We start from the raw sequence: 23,543 nt of genomic DNA, 5'->3' as shown, positions 1-23,543 counted from the left end.
AAAAAATCGATTTTTTTCAAAAAATCGGAATTGAGCATTAAGCCCTGCAGTGTGAACGTAGCCTTACAAGCATAATATCTCACTAAAGGCCACATCAGAAATCCTCCTGTAATGTCAATACGCTTGTGCTTATGATTATCTGCGTATGACTGACCTCTAGTGGAATGTTGCGGTATTACAATGAATCAGTCATTCAGGTTTTTTACAGGGTTTGACATTTATTGGAACTGTAACTCAGCAATACTTCACATTCCTCCATGTCCCTTTAGTAAATAAGAAATATATACATTAAAGAAGCACAAATCATGAAAGAAAGTTAAAGTTAATAATAAAAAAAAAGTTTTATTAGATAAATGGATCATCAAAGAAACCACATTATGTAGAACTATATTTAATTCATACATAGGATGAAAAAAAAAAAATCTTAGGTTACCCAAAATAAGAAAAGTCACAAGGTTTCTCCCTATAACTTGGCATTAATGTAGAACACTAAAACATGCTGTATCTTCAACCAACCTCTGCTGAAATGAAGCCACAATACTAAAACGGCAAAAAGCAGAATGTCTGGATGGATTATTTTCAAATGTGCTCTCGAAATCAATGCATCTGCGCCTTCAGAAGATTGTGAATAATGCCCTTCTCGTCATCACCAGTGTTCAGAACGGATGTGAATTATCAAGTAAAATGCCTAATGTTATGCATATCTTTCAAAATAAAAATAGTACCTGATCGTAGAGTTAAACCGATTATAGGTCACCTGTTTTACGCTTACACGTTCCATATGGCTTTTGGCCTGAAGTAACGTACATAGTAGAAAACATGTAAAGCACCAGGCGCTGTGGTATGAACGTCGTGGATATGTGAATACAGGAAGGGCAGTGAGATGAGCAAGGTCAAAGGTCATTAGATAAGCAAGAGAAGGATGGTTAGATGTTCAGGGTCCCTCGCTGATACTGGGTAAGGGAGCTCATGCAGCTGGGCTGGAGAACTGAGAGAGGAGAAACGAAGACACCTGGCCTCTCCACAGTCTCACCAACAGCAGATCACGCTCAGGACTTTAGGTAGGACACAGAACTGCAGGATGGAGAGATGATAAAGTATTAATGGGCTCAATGCTACTAAAAGTCTAGAATAAAATGTTCTTCATACATATATTTATTTATGAGAATATTTAGAGCTGGAGAACAGTATTACCCTGGGAATCCAGTTTTTGAATTAAATGCATAATCATCTCAAAAGTACAATTTCGATTTCTTTTATCTACACTGCCCGGCCCCCCCAAAAAGTCGCTGTTTGGATTTAAAGGAGCCGTACGTAAGATTGTGGCCAAAACTGGTACTGCAATCACTTTCAAATTACTGTAGAGCGGTGTATCCCCTCCCCCTCCCCCATGACTCGAGGTTGCCAGATAGGCTGCAGGATCCAGCAGGAACGTAGGCTGCTACGTAGCTGTGGTAACTAGAGCAGAGCTGGCAACCCGGATGCCGAAACACTACTGACTTCGTGATTGGTAGATAGGTGGAGGGTGGCGCTTCAGGCCATAACACAAGATGACAACATCAACATCAGTTGAGGGCTGCAACTTCACTTTTTAAATGACAATTTCCTGGCCGGACTACTGTTGTCAGTGATATAAGTATTTGAAATGAACATGATTTCTTAATGTCTAGTGACATATCAGGGCCATTTTATGATTAATTGAAATACATTTCTTACATACAGCTCCTTTAAATAGGCAAATGATTAAAAGTCTATGATTGGATCATTACTGCAGTGATTATTAACATGTTATATGTTTGGCAACAGTTCTTCAAACCATAACTGATGGAGTGTGTAGCTTTTCATTTCTTAAACAATCATGTAGGAAGACACATCGTGGTCATATTCCAAGATTTTTAAGGCTCAAATTGTGAATCATTTTCACATTAATTGGCGTGAATTGCACTTTAAATTCATTGAAAGTCTTTGGGATGTGCTGGAGGAGACTTTACAGAGTGCTGGACTCTTGCATTGAAGATCTTGACCAAAAATCGATGCACCTCTTGATGGAAATAAATGTGATCCATTTTTTGGGGCCGGGCCGTGTATATTTATCTTTTGACCTATTTAAGAGCCACAGTTAGTTTCTCTAAATTCTCTTTAATAGATAATAATACTATATAAATCAATCACAATAAAAATCTCAAATACACCTTACAAAAATCTTACTTCTGGACCAGTGAAAATATTTTAGATTTACCTTTTAATATATAGTCAGTCAGGAGGGTTGGGACCTTCTCACTGTCTTCTTTCATGGCGTACAGAACTGCAAAACAATATTACATTTTATTTATGCAATTGGCAGATACTTTTATTCAATGTGTACACATTTACATTTTTATCAGTTCAAGCTCAAACCCACGAGCTTGGCGTTGTAAGCATCATACTGTTTGAGCTACAGAAGAGCCCTATATTATATCGTTGGATTATTAATGCAGTTCAGTACACTTACTTTTTGTGAGCATTTGCAAGTCATCGACAGATGGAGGAGTCACTTTTTTCTCATATGGGATGACTGTGTTTAGGTACTTTTGACCACACACAAGAAAAACACAGATCAGATTTCATACCTGCATCCAGTATATATGTTTAATCCAGCATAAATTGAATCCAGCACTTTAACTGAAATGCTCCTCCTCACCTGTTTTTCTGTCCCTGAGGTCCCAAAGGTCTGTCTGATCCCTGTCTGCAGGATGTTGGACAGACCCTCCATGCTGAAGCGCTGGAAAACATTCAAATATCAAATATTTAGTACCAGAGGTTTCTGTTCTCATACAGTACAGTGCAAGCTAGAGAAAAGACCTGGTAAGCATTTAAAACTATTCATTTTATTTCTATTGTTTTATTTTAATTATATATATATATATATGAAGAGTTCAGATGCAAAAGCCTCTAAGTGCCATCTGAAATTTTCTTCTAGAATGATCATTTTGATCAAGCTCGTATATTTAAGTTCAGTAATTTCATTTAAATGGCAATGAAAATTACCTATTAATTGTCATTTAAGTGAAATTACTGAACTTAAATATATGAGCTTTATAAAAATGATCATTCTAGAAGAAAATTTCAGATGGCACTTTTGCATCTGAACTCTTCATATATATATATATATATATATATATATAATTCAAAATAAAATATAAATAATTTAATATAAATATTAAAAATATATATTAAAAATTAATAATATCAGACATTTATCACTTATCAGTCATAAAATGAAAATATTTATCAGTTTATAATAATGGCCCAAAAAAAATATTTCTTTACACACTACTTTCTTGTTCTATACCCAGTTTCGCCAAAAACAACAACAACCTTTCACTTTTATTGGATAAAATCCCAGGCTTCCGAGTTTAGGAAAATGGTGCATAGTATATTCAATTTGAGATTCACAATTTGCCACATTTACCACCTCTAGTCTCTGTACAAAATGACTAAAATGATCATCCCATCCCTGTGAGTTACTTCCATGATGTAATGGAATCACAGCGGCATTACAGTAAGAGGAAGCTCGTATTGCCTTCACAGCTCATACTGCAGGGGAATGCTTCCTCTGCTCGTCCAGTAAGTGCTAAGTGCAGCTAAAGAGTGATTGGCTGGGATCCATTAACCGTAGAGAGAGAGATGTCTGCGTCTGGAGACTGAATGGAGGTAAACATCATGCATCTACTTTCAACACACTTACTTTCGCAGGCATGCTCCCAATCTTCTCGGAGCGAGTAGATCCTTGTAGACTCATGGCCTTGTCCTTACGCCTGCGCTTGCTCAGCTCCCTTTGCTCCTTCTGTCTGTTCTGGACCTCCATTAGAGCTGTGATGAAGGTGTTCTTCACCTCTTTCTCGAACTCCAGCTCGTCCCTCCGGGCCAGCTGAGTTACCAGTTCCTCCGAATACTCTCGTATCGCCGCCTCCACCCGACACAAGATGTCAAGCAGCGCCGAGCTCGGCATCAGCCTCAGACCTGCATGACAAACAGCACAACAACATCCAGTTTCAAAAGCGAGCAACACTTGACTTTCACACTGTGAGTGTGACTAATGTTGGGATTTAACGTAATATTTCTTTAGTGTTGCTTTCAGTCGACATGGGCTATTTTTCATTCACTTTTGTTCCACTGCATCTTTTGTTTCAAAAACATGATCTGTTTCATATGTCCGTGGGACGTGGTTTAAAATAGAAACTATTTTCTCAATAGACATCTCTGTTTCTATTCCTGGGGTGATGTAAAGCATATTTACATTGACCTTGATCTAAAGGTACTTCTCATAATAATGACTTTCGCTGATGAACCTCATGCTGTTGCCTGTATTTTAACCATAAAGATAAACATAATCTGTTACCTGTCCATGTAGATACCAACTAAATTTGAAGCAGTATTAGTACTTTTTTTCCCCATCTTAACGTATAGTTTCATCTGAAGAATGTATTTATTAATTGCAGGTTTATCTGTGCACCTTCATAAGAGCAGTTGTTGTTGGAGGCCTGAGACAGCATGCGGATCTCCTCCAGTAGGGAGGGGTTGCTTTGAGAGGAAGAGACCCCGATATCATCGTCCTCCTCTTCCTCTGTCTCTCCAGGATCTGGTGAGTTTTCCATCATCTCCACAATCTCCTCAATCACCTGGTGAGGGAATAAATAACAGATTTCAGTGGATGTTTAAACAATTTTAAGGACACAAGTAGAAGTTTTGAATTTAAGCTTTGTACACAGTGAATAAATGCAATCCCATAAATAGCACACTTGATTTTAAATCTAGCAAAGCTTTAAAACTAGGCAACTGTTCAAGTGTAAACCTGCCCGTAGTTTTTTAATTTATCAACCATAAAATGTTGGCACACTAATTTATTAACCTTTTGAAGCATTAATTATTAAATCACAAAAGTAATTTACTGTAAACAAGCATTCTGGGTTTTTTTTGGGGGGGGGGGGGGGGGGGGGGGTTACCAGTGCAACACATCTGTTTAGGTTAGGCTCACCTGATCAGCTGTGATTAGAGGTTCTTCACGCAGACAATTGGCATTTTCATTCTTCTCGTTCATCTCATCCTCATCTTTTTCATGTATCTTTAAAGCCAAGACAATGAAATATTTCAGAACGTGTTTAGGAGCATCAGCAGTATCAATAGGACAAGATGGTAGAGAGTAATGGCTCCATATAGTTCCATTACACTCATTGGTAATGTGCTGAGGAGAGTGCTTTTAAAGGTAGCTTATAGAATGCTTGAGAGCTCTTCTGGTCCACATTGATGTACAATAAAACCCTGACTACTCATCTACAGTACTTCACTGCTAAAACTAATCAAAAGCTAAAATTATTAGATTACCCAGAGTCATCTGTGTCATCATGATGACTGAATATAAAAGAAAATACGGAAATGTCTGCCAGTGTCAGGCATGGAGACTTCTGTAAGATTTTTTCGTGATATAGAAACTGTTTATTGCAGAGCTTGTGACAGGCTGAATGTCAGAGAAAGTAGATCAAGTTAGGTTTTTGGCAGCCAGTGACTGTATTTGCTGTCCATTTGGCATAAACATACCACACCCTGAATCGAGAGGGCAAAGCTGTACTCTCACATAGTGCTGCAGTCATTTGCTCTGAGGAAATGAATGCTTTTTCAATTAAGGAGAATTATATTATTTCAAGAAGGGTTTTTCATTGTCCAGTGCTTCAATGGTAATTGCTTTGCAACTTAATTCAGTTCCATTAATATAATATAATTAATATTAATATTAAAGTACCCTAACAACAATTAATTTGTACTGATATTATTAACGTAATAATAATAATAATAATAATATCAAAATATAGATAAGTATTAAAGGGGCTATATGTAGAAATTAGAAACCCTTGTTTTTAGCAACACCAGTGGTCGTTAAGTGAACTGCAGCCAGCAACTTATTGCTGGTGCTCGTAACATAAAAGAGACTGAACGTGATTCAATGCCTTGATATACTTACGGCAAAGTTCTTTTTCGTTCTTTACTTAGAAGTAAAAAGATGTTGCTTCGATATACTGTTAACGAACATCCAGACGTCATCCATGCTGCTGAGAGCGACGTTTAGATGAAAATGTACTGTAAATATGTGGTGCGCACTTTCCTCTCAATAACAAAATAAACACACAACAAAAATGACAGACGTGAGAAAGCAGCAGTTAAGAAAGAATTGAATCATATTGATGTGGATATGTTTGCACCAGTTCTGCAATTCATCAGCATCATGTCGACAGATGAGGTAACATAACACTGGTATGATAGTTTGATTAAAAAGTATATATGTAGCTCTTTCGACATTATCCTGAACATTGTATAAGCATTTGTCTCATGTGTCATAGAACGGAAGAGAGGCTCTCGGGACGGGAGCGAGTGTAAAGTTCACATCCTTTTGATTTTCCTGGCAAAAACGTCATGAGTCCTTCACAAAAAAATCAGTCTACAGGCTTTCATAAACAACCTAGGTCAGGGAAGGTCTTGTTTTTTAAGTTTTGTTACTAGCTGTTTACACATTGCCAATAAAAGCTAATTATTAATACATAAAAATACTTACATATAGCCCATTTAAAAGAAAAGGTTGTGCATGCATTAGTAAATAATTTGTTGTCCATAACATTTTATTGTACTATAGATGTAAAGTATAGTCATGTCCTATAGCACTAATCTATACAGTAACCCTGCAGGAAATACAAATCTATTATCATATCAACAGCATGAAAGTTATCAGAGCAGAGCAGATGTTTACCTCCTGATCTGAGAGGTTGCCATTCAGTGTTTCTGAGGCGGGGTCATCCCAGCTGGACACAGAGGAGGGGATGTAGTTGTCAGTCAGAGCATCCCACACACTACAAAGACACATGCATGGACATTTATATACACAATGTTCCAACCGACACACAGTGAATATGAAACAAATGAGACATTCATTCTCAGAATTATTAACAATACATTCTTTAACAATGACTTTAATAGGAAATTCCACTTATATGTATTAATTATGATTTGTTAGCACTGGGAATGTAGAGACAGATCCAATGTACAGCATTCATTTTATATGCATTTGTGCACAGCAGTGATGCTACAACATGTTTAAGTTGCTCTTTAAGTAGATGCTTTCCATGTTTATATAACCAGGCTAGTGACAATGCTTTCTTTCTCCTTTCTTTCTCTTCTCTTTTCTGTCTATTCATCTACATGCCGAAATTACTCTCCACACTTTCTTTGTGCCTCTGTCTAGTCATCCAGGGAACAAGTGGCCATTCAAAGTGTGCTGATCTCTGAGGGCATACAGACACAAGCCTACCAGCCTCCATGCCAGCCCTGCAACAACACCAAACTGGTACAGACTCATCGTCTACCCATATGTCATTGTCTGAAGGAGTTTCTGTTTACTGTCTGAAGATCTCTAAAAGCAACATCTTATCTAGAATATTTTCCAAACGTGGGTTAAAAAAAAGGAACTGCTGCAGGCTTATTTCTGTAATTTGTCAGATGCACAGCCACAGGCTGAATTCTAGCGCAAGGACAGATTTGTGTCTGAATTCAAGCCAAGAACAAAAGCCACGGGCAATGAGAACACATCACAGCGGGAAACGCAGAAAATAACATGCTAACAAATCATAAATCAACAACATATTTACAGCACAAACTAAGAGATGCTCAAATACTGGAAATCCCAAAGACATACTCGGTTTTTATCTCTTAAAATGCTACAGATTGGAAAAAAGCATCCAAAAAAATTACATTTGAAGCAAATGCACAACCATAAAGCTACATTTCTGATGTTGTAATGCCAATATTTGTGTATATTTTTGCCATTAGAGTCCCAATCAGTGATGATGTTTTGGCTGTTTTTTAAATGCATGTGCGCTATATTTAGACCAAAAGATTTTTTTGTCCTGTTTTGCGAGAGGCAGATTTGACGGCAAAGAGAGGATGGTGACAGGCTGCCAGCACAGGCAAGTCAGGACAAACAAAAGCACTGAGGCGTATAAAAATTTGCTGAATAATTCACGGCCAAACCATGGACACATGCACACAGACAGGCGCTGGTGATGGACAAAGGGTGTTTTTTATAAAGTTTGATTGACATGGCAGTTGGCAAAGAGACATGTCCTCACTTTGATTGGCAGAGAGAGCCAACTGGATGGGCATATTTATCAGCACAGTGATAACAATGTCCATACATGTATTTGGTGATACTTAATGGTGCAAAAACGTGAAGCCAATTGCATCAAACTGCACAATTAATTAATAAATCTACCTACATGTATTTACATTATATATTCTGGAAGTGGAACAGAAAAGATCTTGGCTTACTCTTCATCTTGAAGCCTCTCCTCGTCCTCCTCGGCGTGAGATTGGTTGCGAATGGGTGCCAGGCCTTCTGTCTTGGTGTTGTAATTATGGAAGCACACATTCAGCTTCTCGTCAAATTCATTGACCAGGTCCTCCATGGACTTGAAGCTCATCATCTCGGAGAAGTTCTCTAGCTCGGAGAAGTCTTCACGGCACAGCGGGGCCAGAGGAATTGTTTTGTGAGGCCGACATGGAGGATGCTCTGATTCGAGCTCCTCCCTCTTGCAGGGCCGCAGATCCTCGAATTCCTCATCCAGGCACACCAGAGGGGCCTCCATCCTGATGCCCTCTTGATCGCACAGTCACGTGGAGGTCGGCACTGCAACAATCCCTGATTAAAAAAATATAATAAACGTCAAAATGTCATTCAACATCAATCACGTCTAAAACATAAAACGCTGAAAGTGAAATATTTCAAATCGTTTTTCACTTATCTTAAACAGCTAAAACTGTATTTGAATATGAAGTTATATAACAGTAATGGCTTCCTCAGAGTCAAGAACATTTTGTACGGCTTATTTAATTATTGTACTATGAACATTTAGACTTATGCAATTTTTCTCAGATGACATCTCGTTAAATTAATTTCTTTCTCTTCCACTAAGCAAGCATGGGGCACGAATGACTGCATTTCGCTCAAGCAGAGTGAAAGTAATTGTGTTTAATTTGCATGGCGGTAGAACCTCTGGGATTTTTCCCAATGAATTCCTGGTCTGTGAGGCAGCCGAAGTCAAACAGCAATTATAGCTACTGCTCAATCAAATTCACTTTCTCGAACAAATAATAAATGCTAAAGTATGTACAGTAGCTTTTTTTCTGCAGTCATTAGTGCCTTATAATACACTATATCGATTTAAAATATTAACATTTATTTTTAGCAAATTAAATATTACAATATGAGCTCCAAAAGCTAATTTTGCCCAAAACAGATGCTATTGCATTCTCTTCAAGTCAAGATGACTTGAATGAAGATTCACTCTTCATTGGAATGAACAAGTTCAGTCTGAGAGTAATTATAACATTAGTTCATGCGTTCTTTTTCGCCCTGTGATCTGACAGTTCCCATGAATGAGCTTGAAAAGCTTTATCTGGCTTAACGTCAAAGCTAAAAGACTGCAGGATAAAAATCCATTTAAAACAGGGTTGCATAAGCTTTTACCCCAACATCACATTAGTCAGCAATGTGATATTACTTTACCCTAGTGTGTATGTATCTGTCTGTCAGAATTAAGGTCGTGACCTTTTCCACTTCCTAGTTTTTGGCTACCCATTGATTTGTTTTTCCACCACCCATAATTCTGTGCCTATCGGCAAAACCAGTTAAAAAAACAACCTTAACATCCAAATCCAATGACCAAAGCACAGTAAAGCAGGTAATTCAGTGTTACAGTGATAAACTGCTGGCCCTTATTCACAATTCCTGGGGAAGGGGGTGGAATTGAGCAGGAGTGTAAATAGCATATTGACCTCAAATCAATCGATGGAACACAAACTATGGCAATGGAATAAAACACTTTTGCTGTACGACCTCCATTGAGGATGACGTGATCTAAATGTGCATTACATTCATATTTATCATCGTGCTGATAAATGCAAGAGATATTTCTCAAATACACTACTTAGAGGATAAATTTGGATTACAGAATGAATTTGCGAGTGTTAACATTGCTTGCGGCAGGTGTGACCTATGTTGTGAAAAATGGAATATACCATGTCACAAGATAAGATTAATTGACGAGCCATGATGAGAAGAAATATGGCGGACCACATCATAAAGCATGGCAGAGAAAAAAAAATAGAAACATCCCACTGTAACAGTTGTAGATGAAGAATTTCTTTAGGTCACATGGATTTGACAATATTTTTGATTATCCAAATGGAGGAAGAATGTTCAAATTGTGCAATTTTAAAATTTAAATGTAAATTTTCTACAAATATGTACAGAATGAAAATGGAAAAAAAGAAAGGGATGGATGCATAACGGATGGAGATCAAGGTTACCAGATTTCCCAGAGGGAATAACGGGAAAACAATGGCGGGATGAGACGGAGTGATGGAGGAGAGAGAGGGAGGAACAAATTACCTGCAGAAGAATCTCTTCTTGTATATCTGGGTAGAAAGAGCCCCAGCTATTCCAATATAGTCAGAGCGAAAACACCATCAGCAAATCCTGGTTGGGATGAAACAACACCGGACACATTCATTCCCATCACACACACGCAAGCTCTGTGTCGTGATGGCCGCTCAGCACACTGTTCTAGTCCACGGCGTCTTGTCTAAGCCAGCCGAGGCGCCGAGTGTTGTTTTCTGATCATTAAGCAGAAGCCGTCCTCTCCTGTTCCACGGAGCCTGCGCATTGCTACGGCAACTGACGGAATCATCCTCCTCGCCACCCCTCCCCCTTCTGCTCCTCTCCTCATGCACCTCACTCTCTCCGCCCCCTACCCCTCCCGCTCCCTTTCTCTCGATCTGCCATAAGCCAAATCCTTCCATATTCATGAGGAAGGAAAAAAACAGAGGTAATGGAGAGAAGCTGTAGTGGGGCTTTATTCACACCTTGAACTCGCTTGTCATCGGACACATCAGGGGTCTCTTGGCAGGATCCCCCTCTCATTACCCCCCAAAGCACGCTCAAGGGATTTTCAATGAGAAAGCCGTGCTAACAAGATGCACGCCGGCTCCTTGCTGTCAGTCATTCCTATTGAGATTAAAGATAGAAATGTGGCAAGATTACAGTATATTAATAATGTTGCAGGGTCATATAGTGTAGTAGGATAGCATAGTGGGGTCCAAAAGACTGAGAGCACTGCTGAAAATGCTTCTATATTGTATTTTCTTTTTAATCATTTAATAATTGTTATACAAATTATATTATTAGTATAACTTTTAGTGAAAATTTTAAATTAACACACCAGCAAATTTCACAAATTTGATTATTTAATTTCTGTCATGACCATGTTTGGCATGGTAATGGATATGGCACTAGCTGCGTTTCCATTACCCTTCAAATTGCGCAAATTGAAACTGCGAATTGAAAATACGCCCAATGGAAACACGTCAATTTCGCAAAAACTCCCATTTATCGCACAAAAGTTTTTACGCTCGCATGAGGTGGTTTTTCAGGCCATTCGAAAAAGAAATATTTCGCAAAACTGCAATGGAAACATTTGCAGGTCACCTGACGTAGATGACGCGGTATGTTTGGACATAATACGAGACAGAGCTCGTTATTAAATTCATATAAGACAAAAGAATTAAAGGAATAATGGATTCTAAACCTCAAATTAATGCCACAATCAAGACCTCGAAGCAGATATGAGGGAGAAACACCCAGAAACACCTCATATGTGCCGCTCACAAGTATAATAAGGGTCGTTCCTTACCATTAATGCTTGGAAAACACATCTCCTTCGATTAATAATAATGGCTAGTGCAGTGGCTACGATATAGTACATAAACCTACCAACGTCGTTACCATGGTTTTTGGAATGATTTTACTTATCGCGAGAGGGAAAATGAAGTTTTAGTCGCATAACATCAGTTAATGGAAACGCCGTCATTTCGCAATAGGTTTTTGTCGACTTTAGAAAAAATCGTTTCGCGCAAATCTGTAATGGAAACGCGCCTAATGTTGATATGTTTGGTCTTGGCAAAATAGATCTACACTCAGAGCCCGTCTACGGAGAGCCTGTCCACTCCCTATTAAGCCCTATTGTACCGAATTTTGGTTGTAGTACCACCAGAGTTCCACTGGGGGCGATCGCCCATGAGTGCAGAATGAATGGGAGTCTATGGGGCTAGACGGCTAAATTTGTCTCTTTCACCCGATTGCCGTTGAGAAATCTCAGATGTGATTGTAGATTTTGCAAGTTCAACATGGGTTTTAGGTCGAAAGTTGAATGAACGAGTACTTATGTCGTTTTGATTTCTTACAGGTTGAGTTGTTGTTGCCCATAACACGCTAGCATTCTGCTAATGACGTCAGCATTCTGACGTCATTGACATTTTGAAAGACTTTTTTAAAGCAAATAAGTGACTCTAAAAAATCTAACACCCAGCAATGTGTAATTTCTTTGCATCTCCTTTCGAATACAACATTCAAATTACTAGACAAAAAATTATATCCTGAGAAAAGTGGATTTTGAGGGGTATACCGCCATTGACCTCCATTCATTCTGCACTCGTTCTGTGAGCGCCCTCATATGGAATCAGAGTGGAACTGCAACCAGTTCAGAAGCCGGAAGTGTAGTGAGAGTGAAACTTCTCGCCATATTAGACATTCTCTGTCTACACTGCTGCTGCTGCAGAGCAAGTACAGGGTTTGCCACTGCCGATACATAGTAGACACACTGCTGTGAGCAAGTAAGTCACGCTGCTGCTGCTGCTGTACAATATAGGATGAATTACCCATAGCAGATCTATACAGGTGGAGCTGGGGAAGGTGGAGGGTTTCTGAAAGTACGCTGCTACAGCAAATGCTGAACAAGTATTTGAAGGTTGAGAGCAGAGAGGTTGAGCAGAGTTTCATGACAGAACTTTTTATTACTGACAGAATTGTAAAGGTTTTTATTCATTTTAAGGCAACATTTATTTGTTTAAATAAGGATGCGCATTATATCAGTAAAATATTGGTTATTGCCGTTTTGTGCCTTTAATTGTGCACAATTAAAATAATATATTTGAGTTTTTAGCGTTTTATTTGTAATTTATTTAGACAAAATAGAATTATAATAATCTGCAATTTATCAGTTATCAAACATAACATGAAAATAATTATTGACATCTGTATTGGCCAATTTTTGTGTGTGTGCATTTAACGTGCTCATTTCCCTTAATTTTAGATTTAGATTAACTCTTTCATCATCTACACATCTTAATCTTTAAAAACACTAATTGCTTAATAGTACTTTTAAATGTAATATTTTGTAATCTCAAAATGAGTATCCATTTCTTAAATGTACGTTATAAGTTATGATACCCAACTTTGCTTGTAGCAATTAAAATTAAAAAATTATATTTTTAGGTTTTTTATATGTAATTTATATTTTGTAAAATAGTGTAGAATTTTGATAATCTATCAAACATACCATGAAAATAATTGGCATCTGTATTGTCCTCTATTGTATTTTAATTGCATCCTATTTCAACTTTTGAAAATCTTATATTAGATATTCAATCACAGATTGCCAATGTGGTCCCAGACTTTTGGACCCCAAGATTTGTCTGACTCTGTTGGCCATCCAGTGAGTCAGAGAGACAGAAATGCAGCAAAGACAAAGACTGTGATTTAAAGGACCTGATGGGGCATAAAGAGTCAGTTTAGTTTAGTCATCGTATTGCCCATCCGCCCTCTACGTCACACACACACCTCCTATGTGTTATCCCACTCTCCCTGCTGCCCTTAATCCTTCACGGCTCTTAATCGGCATCTCAGCCTTTAAAAAGACCCATACAGTTAGAGACGCTATCCTGCATGCGTGTGTCTGCATGCATACAAGCTGCTCAAAATTGGCTTGCCATATTCCAGGGATTAGCATCTGATTTTGTGGATTACAGACAATGCTTTCACAGTTTTGAGCAGATGACTGTGGGAAACAACAAGAGTGGTGGCACACGCTGCCTTAATAGAGCTTAGACATCACAGGATGTCCAGTCCTTATATAGTAAAGCTTCCTTTCCATGTGGCCAGATTTACTCAGAAATGTGTTTCTGTGCTTGAAGCTGCGTGACTAAAATACAAATGCAAGTGTACTTGCATTATTACTACTGGCTGCTTGAAAATGGTGATACAGTTTGGTTCATTTGTTGGCTGTATGCATGTGGCACTGCTTTGTCTAATAGACTTCAAACCATGTGAGTCCATTAATGGTTAATATGAAGGAGGAGAGAGCAGAAAGTCACAGTAGTGGGTCTTTATGAAGGGGGAGGAATATTCTGCAAAGCTCAAAGACAAATATGACATCATCTCATATGGGAGTGTCAATCATTGTCTAATGTATTCAATAACTACAAAACGCTTAGATCATAAAACAATCTCTTTTTTTTTTTTATCATCAAAGCTGCATGGTTTCGATGCAAAAACCATCATTAAGCCCCTTCCACTTGCCAAACCAAAAACAGGGATGTCTTTCTTTAAAAAAAAACAACTCATAATCATACTTTATTTAAAAAATGAGGTCACAGATGATCCTATTCCTCATGTTAAAAGTTCACTCTCCATCCTTATTACATTAGCTGCAATTAAAAAAGAAAAAGAAACACACACAATGACCTGATTTCCCGTGCAAGACTCCCCCTGCTCACACAGATGCAACTCTCCTCCACAATACAGTCAAAAGATTCGGGATGACGGAGGCCCCATCGCCATGGTAACCGGGTTTGTGCAGCTGAGCATTGCGCTTGAAGCGGTTGCTGTGGTTATTGGTGAAGGATTGGAACTGGCCCGTTAGCTCCACGCCTCCAAACACTGAAGGCCTAAGAGGTCTGAATAATTTGGCCACTTCATTTAACGAGCTAAGATGTTGTTTCAGCTGGCATTTACTATTTATGCTGTGATAGCAACCGTATGCTGCCCAAATTAACCTCCAGTTCTTTAGTAGGGCAAGACTGTACTGTCACTTTTGACAAAAAATCAGAAAACTAAATGAAATTGACATATTTATTCATAAAAATTCAATAATTTATTAAAAGTTTGATGTTAATAATAATTTATCGTTATTATTAGCAATAGCAACAGTAATAGCAATACTAATTATTTATTGATATTATTTAGTGCTGTCAAATCGATTAATCACAATTAATCGCATCTAACATAAAAGTTTGTAAATATATATATATACATTTATTTTTACAAACATTTATGTTTGATGCAATTAATTGCGATTAATCAACTGCACTAGTATTATTTCAACCTAAACCTTTTTATTTATTGTTTAGAAATTAGATTGAATTTTCCTAAACGAAAAGTGATTTTATTGCTCACAAGGAACAAAACAGCCTCCCTGAGGAATACGTCTCCTGCACGGCTACTCTATATATTGTGTGACAGATTCAGTTCAGGATTTGAACACAAAGGCTTGTTATTTCTCCTCAGGCCTCATTAGAGTGTATGGGCTTGAATTCTGCAGATGTAGAGAAAGAGGACTTCAGCTATGATCAATACTCATCCAGGTTTCTCTTCTCTGCTTCAGAATTCACTTGGAAAACACAGCTGTCAGCACCACGGCCAGACGATCAATAACATAATCTCCTCAAAGCCAGAGCACTGTTGAAAACTCGTCGGCTAGAGGATCTTCCTTTATACTTGTCAAGTTACTATAAATTGTAACTTGTTATTACAATTTAAAACAACTGTTTTTGATTTGAATTTATTTTAAAATGTAATATATTCCTGTCCTATGATGGCAAAGCTGAATTTTCAGCATCATCACTCCAGTCTTCAGTGTCACATGATCCTTCAGAGATCATTCTAATATGTTGATTTGGTACTGCAAGAAACATTTCTTATTATTAATAATTTTGAAAACAGTTGTGCTGCTTAACTGTTTTTTTTTTTACAGAAACCATGATACATTGATTAATTAAAAAATGTGGCCAGTCAAATATATACGTTTTAATGCTTTTCTCATCAAAATGGCTATAAAGTGCTGACTAGTCAAATGAGGTGTGAGTCTGCCCTCTAGGGGTTATCAAGTGCCACTGCTGACTGATATTAACCATTTAGATACCCAATTACCCTCAAAACATGTTATTTTCCCCATTTATTTGGGGAATTAGACAGTTTCATTTTACACACCTTATTTTCCCTAACTAAATGCCATTGCTGGTGAAATGAGGACACGTGACACACTGGAAGTTTCTATGAGGGAAAAGTTTTTTCAGAGGAATCAGAGTAAAAACAAATTTCATATACAGCACAAGTACTGAAAGAGCATTTAGATCACATGTGTGCTCTGCACTCCTGTATGACATTAGCACAGATCTAGAATCTTCTAGAATCCCTTTTGTAAACTCTGCTAGTACCTTAGAGTGATTTCTAAATCATATACTTACAATTCTGTAAATATATACTGTACATACATAATATTAATATAGAAATATGGTTATCTAATGCCGTTTTAAGCAGCACTTTTTTTTGCACAATGATAAATGTAAAGAAAGTTAAGAAACAATTAATTCTTGGTTCCTTAGTTTTGAAAGGATACACAGTGCTAATTTTTAAATCATATACATGAAGTCAGTAAACACAGTCTGGCACATAGAGCCATGAGTATTCAGCAAAGAGATGCTTTAGATTTGTGAAACAGACAGCAGAGGTATCACTTACTGTACACATCAAAACGTGAGCTTTAGTCCTCAGTGACAGGCCTTGTCATGTTTTCGTTTGACACCAAAAGCAAGGGTTCTTTTACATGCCATATAAAAAAAAAAGGCATTTTAGCAAACAATATTCAGAGCCTAGTGTGTTCGATCAGTATGTCACAATCATTTTTCAGATCTAGATCTCAGTTTATATTCATTCCCTGACACAAGGATCTTTTATTTTCTTACTTTAGTGAATGGAAGTACTAACAAAAGACCAATATTGTGAAATTGCAGTCTCAAAGAAGGAGATGAGATGATTCATCCTGGTTTTTCGGACGGATAAACGCCCCCAACGGTCCTAACATGACAAGAAATAATCACAACTGTGAGAGCCATCAACAAAGCACTGCTCTGAAAGGCAGCCGTAATAAACCATGGTAAAGTTAGAAGCCATATTAAATTGAACGCAGGTGAAGGCTGTGAGGGATAGATTTACAGTCTTTACAATTGCATGCACTGTCTAAAGGTATTAGATCAAGACATTTTGTCAGCCGAACAATCGTATTGATATTAAACAACAGTACAATTCATTGAACGCACTGTAATTCTATCCCTCACACCCTATTTTCATTGCTGTCAAGAATTTAATATAGCACTACCCTGACTGAGGTCTATGAGCCTGCAATTTCAAAATGGGTGTGCAATCACTTCCAGGACATGCATCCCTTATACTGCGCCTTATACTTCTGCTTCATCCTGATCACTTTATCAGCATTTGCTAAGTTGCACTGGTATGGTCAAAGATTGCAGGTCATATATTGGTTAGTAAAAGGTTAGAGCAATGACATGTAATATGAGAGCTGATCTTCAGTGTTGGAAAAAAATAGAACAAAAATTAATGCCATTAATGGAGACATTAATGCCTCTTGAGTTCTAGAAATTATTCACTGACAGGAATTAAAGAACATTAAACCTCAAAACAGCCTGTGACAACGCAGTGACACTTTAAAATAAGGTTGTTCAATAGTTAACCTTATTGTAAAGTGTTACCCAAGAAATTTCAACCGACAACGTCAAACATTTTGGTTTCCCATAACCAAACCATAACAGCAATAATACTGAATTAAATTCTTCTTTTTTTTTTTTTATCTACATTTTAAAACATGGCAAGGAGCTTGTTAAAGTATTATTATGTCAATACAAACCAACAGACTTTAAAATTAAAATAAAATGCAGGTGCATTTCAGTTCAGCTACATACTTGTAGGGAAATTAATTTGGTTTGTTAGCTGAATCTAAACAGAAATGTGTGATTAATTTGAGGCTGATATGGAGTTTAGGGTTCCTCCTGAGACACTAAAATCACATTGGCAAAAACCCTGAAGTGCTTATAATTTATCTTCGGGAATGGCAACAAAACGTAAAAAGGCATGTATTGGTAAGCATACTGTATATATAAAAAGAAAAATCACTAAAAATATGAATTAGTTAAATACCATTTCATTAGAAAACAGAAACTGAACACTGTATGCAATGTATATGTTATGAAAGAAGAAATCTACAATAACAAAACATTCAATACAGAATTTTAAAAAGGCTGGTAAAGGAAGATAGAGATGGAATGTGTTTGTGTTGTCTAGATGGACAGCTGAAATGCTTCAATTAAATATACGGTCAATAAATCAATTAATTCCAGGGTGGCGGACAAAAAAAGTAAACAATCTCAGAGGAACCGCCAGGAAGAATTTGTAAATATCAAATCGTGTTTTTTGGAGTCAGTGTTTTTGCTTTTCACATTCATCCCTTTTTTAAAAGCTACTTAAGAACTTGTTGATCATAAACTGTAATGTTTAGGAATGCGAAATATCATGTTTACGTTGCTCAATCTATTTTGGGAGCACATGCCTTCTTTAAATCCATACACACACTCTCTCTCTAACACATACACACATGAGATGATTAGCTGACATGGTTAGGTTCAGTTGCTGTCCTCTTTAGCTTGAGAGAGTGCTTTCTCTGAGCTTGCCGAGCCTTCGAAGCGCTGGGAGGCGATGGCAGCCTGATGGGACATGCTCTTCCTCACAATGTCTCCCTTCCTCCATAGTGTAATCTCCTATGAATCCACAAAGGATGATAAATAAATAACAACACACAAAATAGATCATGTTCTGAACAATTAATGATTATTTCACCATTGCTAGGGAAACAAGTATGAATCCTTAAACACAAAATGCATAACTTGTGGACTAATTGTTTCATATTTACTTTCCTATTTTTCATTTATTTAACACCAACCTGTTGTTTGAAGTAACGTCGCTCTTCTTCATCAATTAGTACCAGATTCAGGTAATAACGAACAGAGAATTTCTTATTAATGTCCCTCATGGTGGGCGTCATCTCGTACCCAGCCAGAAAAAGACGGATGGGGATGGATTCACCTAAAGCCATTAAAGATAAAAATTCTAATTCAGTATACTTCATTTCAAGTCAGTTGTAAACATGCTTCACATTAAAGGTGCAGTAAGCGGTTTCTGAGAAACACTTGATATTTGAAATCAAACACACCCCTCCCTTCATTGCGCCGCCCTCAAAATGCAAATACACCCAATGCAAGAGTGGATGTCCTTCATCATAGCTGAAGCGAAGCAAAATAGGAACGAAAAGAACAAACAAATGAACAGGAACAAATTACCTCTATACAAGCAAGAGTTGGTTGCTAGTCGCAGACAAACAATGAAACTCAAAACTGTCCTGTTTCTATAGCTAACATTACAAACAGCATATCTTGGCAAAACCAATGTTACTCACGTATGAAGCAGAAACAACGCAGCCTCTGCATCCGTTTTCAGGTCTTCCCGCTTCCGTCTCTCCAGCGCTGGAAAGCTTTTCTAATTTTAATGTGGGTCCTAAAGCTCTTGCCTAATCATAGCCCCTTCTTTTTCCCATAATATTCCTCTGAACTTTTTTTTTTTGTAATGTCTCTCAGCCATCTCTCTTTCTACAGTCTTTCTTCCAATCTCCCTCTCTCCTCCCCCCCATCATGAGTGTAAATGCCCCCTACTGCTGATTGGCTACAAGTGTGTTGTGGTGCTCGGTCCAATCCACTTTCAACATCGTTTCTCAGAAATTGCTTACTGCACGTTTGATCCAGCAGAAACTTCATCTTTATAAATATAAGTGACCATCAGGAGGTGTCAAAGGAAAGGTTCACCCAAAAATGAAAATTATCCCATAATTTACTCACCCTCAAGCCATCCTAGGTGTATATGACTTCCTTCTTTCAGCCGAACACAGAGTCAAATCGGAGTTATATTAAATAGTATCCTGACTCTTCCCAGTATTGTAATGGCATTGAATAGTGCCCGAGTTTTTGAAGCTTCAAAAAGCGCATCCATCCATCATAAAAGTAATCCATACACTACTCCAGTGGGTTAAAGGGATAGTTCACCCAAAAATGAAAATTCTGTCATCATTTACTCACCCTCAAGTTGTTCCAAACCTGTATATATTTCTTTGTTCTGCTGAACCCAATCTTATTGATATTTTGAAGAATATGGGTAACCAAATTTTGGGTTTATTCTGATTTTTTATATATACCACGGAAGTCAATGGTGCCGCACAATTGTCTGGTTACCCATATTTTTCAAAATACATTCCTTTGTGTTCAGCAGAACAAAAAAATGTCTACAGATTTGGAACAACTTGAGGGTGAGTAAATAATTACAGAATTTTCATTTTTGGGAGAACTATCCCTTTAAAAAATGCCTTCTGAAGCCAAGAGATGGGTTTTTGTAAGAAAAAAAACTCTCTTGTGAACGCGCATACGGCCATTGCTGAAAGCCAGTGATTATAGTTTATAAAGTTTTAAATATGGAGATTTTTCTTACAAAAACCAATCGCTTCGCTTCAGAAGGCATTTATTAACCCCTTGGATTTGTATGGATTACTTTTTTGATGGATGAATGCTCTTTTTGGAGCTTTAAAAGCTCGGGCACTATTCAATGCCATTACAAAACTGTGAAGAGCCAGGATATTATTTATAACTCCAATTGTGTTCGGCTGAAAGAAGAAAGTCATATACACCTAGGATAGCTTGACGATGAGTAAATTATGGGATAAAAAAATGTTTGTGTGATCTATTACTTTAAGAATTGTTTCATACCTCGAACAGGTGCTCCATCCATAATCTCGTATTTTGCAATGGTGTCATTTTCATGGTACACATTTGGCCCTGTCCCTGTTGTCTCCCGTTTAATAATATCAATTTCCATGTGTTTGATCTTAATTCGCACCAATAGGAAATAGATCTTCCCCACAATCACATCTTTCAGATGATACCTGACATTTTCAAGATTTTTAGGAGGGAAAGAAACAGGGGAAAATGCAAAAAAATATATCAATACGTGACAAATTTTAATTTTATTGAACTATTTTAACATTTACAAATCATCTAAGCCATAAAAACCTCCCATCCTCTGGCTGTTTTTCAGACTTACTTCGACTTGTTGTACTCAAACTCAATGTGCAGACAGTCCTCAATTCCCACTTCCATCTTTATGGAGGAGTTGAGTTCTGGATATGTACTGAGTGTGTGCACTACGATGTCCATCTCTTTGCAGATGTCATTCAGTCTCCTGCTGATGGTTGCCCGCAGGAAATAGCTGAGGGAAAAAATTAGAGTTTATAATAAAATAATATAATAATATATTATATATATAATGAGTTTGAGTGTATATGTATATATATATATATATATATATATATAAAGTCTATCAAATAAATGTACAACATATTGTGTAAGCTCAAATACACAATCTTTAATGAACTTCACAATGACAGGAACACATACCGTAGTTTTACATTCTGGCCTGTGTAGGACTCGTACGGTTTCTCCACATGTGTGAACTCAAAATCAAAGGTCTGAGATTGAGCCATTTCTCCAGGTCGAGCTAAATCCTTTACCAGAGAGACAAACTCATGATGGTTTCCTCTGTCATAGTACAATTCTACAAGGAAAGTGAAGATGACACAGGAGAGAAAATGTGATTTCTTAATAAGTTTGCATATTTTGTTCAAATTAGAACAATTCTTTAATGGTTTGAGTTTGTTAGGTTTGGAACAACATGAGGGTGAGCAAATGTTTGGGTGAATTAACCCTTTAAAATACAATAAATATCAGGATGTATAAATATCACATCAGGGAAAACATTTGACATTTTCTATACATCCAAGTTACTTGACATTTCTTTGTGATGCTTCAAGGGTATATACTGTATGGCTTTAAATAGAGCGCTAACTTAGAACAAAGAGTAACAATCATGGTTTAGGGGAACTGTTCATTTCTGAAAATAAAACAGGATCCATTGCTTGTGGCAAGCATCCAGAGGTGTGGTTCTATACCGCCTTATTTTTACTAGAGATAGGAAGTCGACTCACTTCGGAGAATCGGTTCTTTTGAACTATCAGATTCAAAGAACAGGTTGAAAAGCAATTCAACGATTATTTTATAAGTAGCACATATTGCTGCTCATAATGGGGTTTAATTATAAGGGTGTTTCTTTATTTTGTATGTAACGAAAATGTAACGATTTTTTTTGTATTCATGATTCAGCTAATATTGTGCTATTTATTTAGAACTTAAATATAATTTGCAAATACATTAAATAAAACAAAATTTCATTTACTTTTCTTAGCTGAAAACTGTTAATACTATTTCTTTAACTATTTATTTGTAACATTGCTGTTTTTTTGGCTATAAAAAATCTATTCGCCTCAACGGTTCTCGATTAATTATGGAAAATGCCTAAACAGGACGGTGCTCAGATCAACAGGTTGGTGAGCAAAGAGTTGTTGGATGAATGCAGAATAGCATACTAGTAGTGTTTAATCTTTTCCTTTAGAATAAAGATTTCGAAGAGCGATTTCAGAACGATTCGGTCCAAAATCGTGAAGGAATCATTAAGACCTGTTTTGTGAACCGGTTCGTTTGAATCACTGAAAATATTCAACTCGAAAGAACGATTCGATCACGAATCAACCATCGTTAATGTGTCATATGTCACGAGACAAGGTTTTTGTAATTTGACACTTCAGCATTTTTAATGCTTCAGTCTGAGTCCCCTTTATTAAACTTACATGGAAGAAAAAAAACAAGCAAACAAAAGCAACATGTAAATGTTGTATTGAGCGGTAACATTACAGCACATTCGTTACGTCATCAGGCATCGCTCGTTCATATTACGTTGCACTTACCGATTTGCCCGATAAATTCTATTTTGATCCCTTGATGCTCGAGCCTCTTCCCTGGGTTTTTCAGGGTTACATTGACTTTCCCAGAGACTGTCTCCCCGTCGTAAAACAGAAAGTATTTGTCCTTTTTCCCGTCCTCTGTTTTGTGCTCGGCCTTTTTTCTCGTCTCGGCATCATTTAAAACTACGTCAATTTCAGCACTTTGTCCGAAACTGAAGAAGCTCATCCCGACACCTTGTGCTGGACTGGAATCCTTTTGTATTCTAACACCTGGTCCAATTCCACATCAATACAATTGCGTCCTCTTTACAAGCTAGCTGCTTTATATTCTGCAATGCATGTACGTTTATAATAGACTGTTCAAGATTAAATTGTGCTAACTCTTCATATGGCTCCTGTATTACTACCTGCGGAGGATTTTCAGCAATGTACAAACAGACACAAGCTTCAGAAATGATTTTACTTCCGGGATAGTCCACGTAAATATTTTTTTCAAAATAAAAGTCTTATAGAGACTATTGAAATCAAATGTAACATAATGGAATTTAATTTATTAAAGGGCAATTGTACGAATGATTAATTGTATTGAGGATTTAAATG

At 37.2% G+C, this 23,543-nt stretch overlaps 2 protein-coding genes across 3 annotated transcripts; both read right to left on the bottom strand.

Annotated features, from left to right (window-relative positions):
• Window positions 1-204: 204 nt before the first annotated feature.
• Window positions 205-11,010, bottom strand: fez1 (fasciculation and elongation protein zeta 1 (zygin I); the record flags this gene model as incomplete). Of its 2 annotated transcripts, XM_084400193.1 has the most annotated exons (10): window positions 10,475-11,010; window positions 8,353-8,722; window positions 6,779-6,878; window positions 5,018-5,104; window positions 4,496-4,661; window positions 3,728-4,002; window positions 2,681-2,761; window positions 2,492-2,567; window positions 2,240-2,305; window positions 205-1,074 (listed from the first exon to the last, which is right to left on the bottom strand). In XM_084400193.1, exons 2-10 carry the CDS (start codon window positions 8,667-8,669, stop codon window positions 1,058-1,060), a joined length of 1,185 nt encoding a protein of 394 aa, XP_084256319.1. In that variant the 5' UTR covers window positions 8,670-8,722; window positions 10,475-11,010. The 2 variants fall into 2 exon arrangements, with proteins under 2 accessions (XP_084256319.1, XP_084256320.1); XM_084400194.1 differs by lacking the exons at window positions 205-1,074; window positions 2,240-2,305; window positions 2,492-2,567; ... (3 more) ...; window positions 5,018-5,104; window positions 6,779-6,878 and having other exon boundaries at window positions 8,349-8,722; window positions 10,475-10,722.
• A 5,239-nt stretch (window positions 11,011-16,249) lies between these two features.
• vps26bl (vacuolar protein sorting 26 homolog B, like) lies at window positions 16,250-23,420 on the bottom strand. Its single transcript, XM_084400916.1, has 6 exons — window positions 22,947-23,420; window positions 21,544-21,700; window positions 21,191-21,355; window positions 20,857-21,032; window positions 18,990-19,132; window positions 16,250-18,807 (listed from the first exon to the last, which is right to left on the bottom strand). Exons 1-6 carry the CDS (start codon window positions 23,167-23,169, stop codon window positions 18,673-18,675), a joined length of 999 nt encoding a protein of 332 aa, XP_084257042.1. The 5' UTR covers window positions 23,170-23,420; the 3' UTR covers window positions 16,250-18,672.
• Between the last annotated feature and the right edge of the window lie 123 nt (window positions 23,421-23,543).

Source organism: Rutilus rutilus (assembly GCF_951802725.1).
Source record: "Rutilus rutilus genome assembly, chromosome: 25".
In the NCBI taxonomy this organism is placed as follows: Eukaryota; Metazoa; Chordata; class Actinopteri; order Cypriniformes; family Leuciscidae; genus Rutilus; species Rutilus rutilus.
The sequence above is the reverse complement of the archived record's forward strand: the minus strand, read 5'-3'. Positions and strand labels throughout refer to the sequence as shown.

Bases quoted from the DNA above. Each gene is read 5' to 3' on its own strand.
- vps26bl (XM_084400916.1), bottom strand. From the start codon at position 23,169: ATGAGCTTCTTCAGTTTCGGACAAAGTGCTGAAATTGACGTAGTTTTA. The intron at 21,033-21,190 runs GTAAGTCTGAAA...TGAAAATGTCAG, and splicing joins TTTGAGTACAACAAGTCGAA to GTATCATCTGAAAGATGTGA. The intron at 19,133-20,856 runs GTATGAAACAAT...TAATGGCTTTAG, and splicing joins GGATGGAGCACCTGTTCGAG to GTGAATCCATCCCCATCCGT.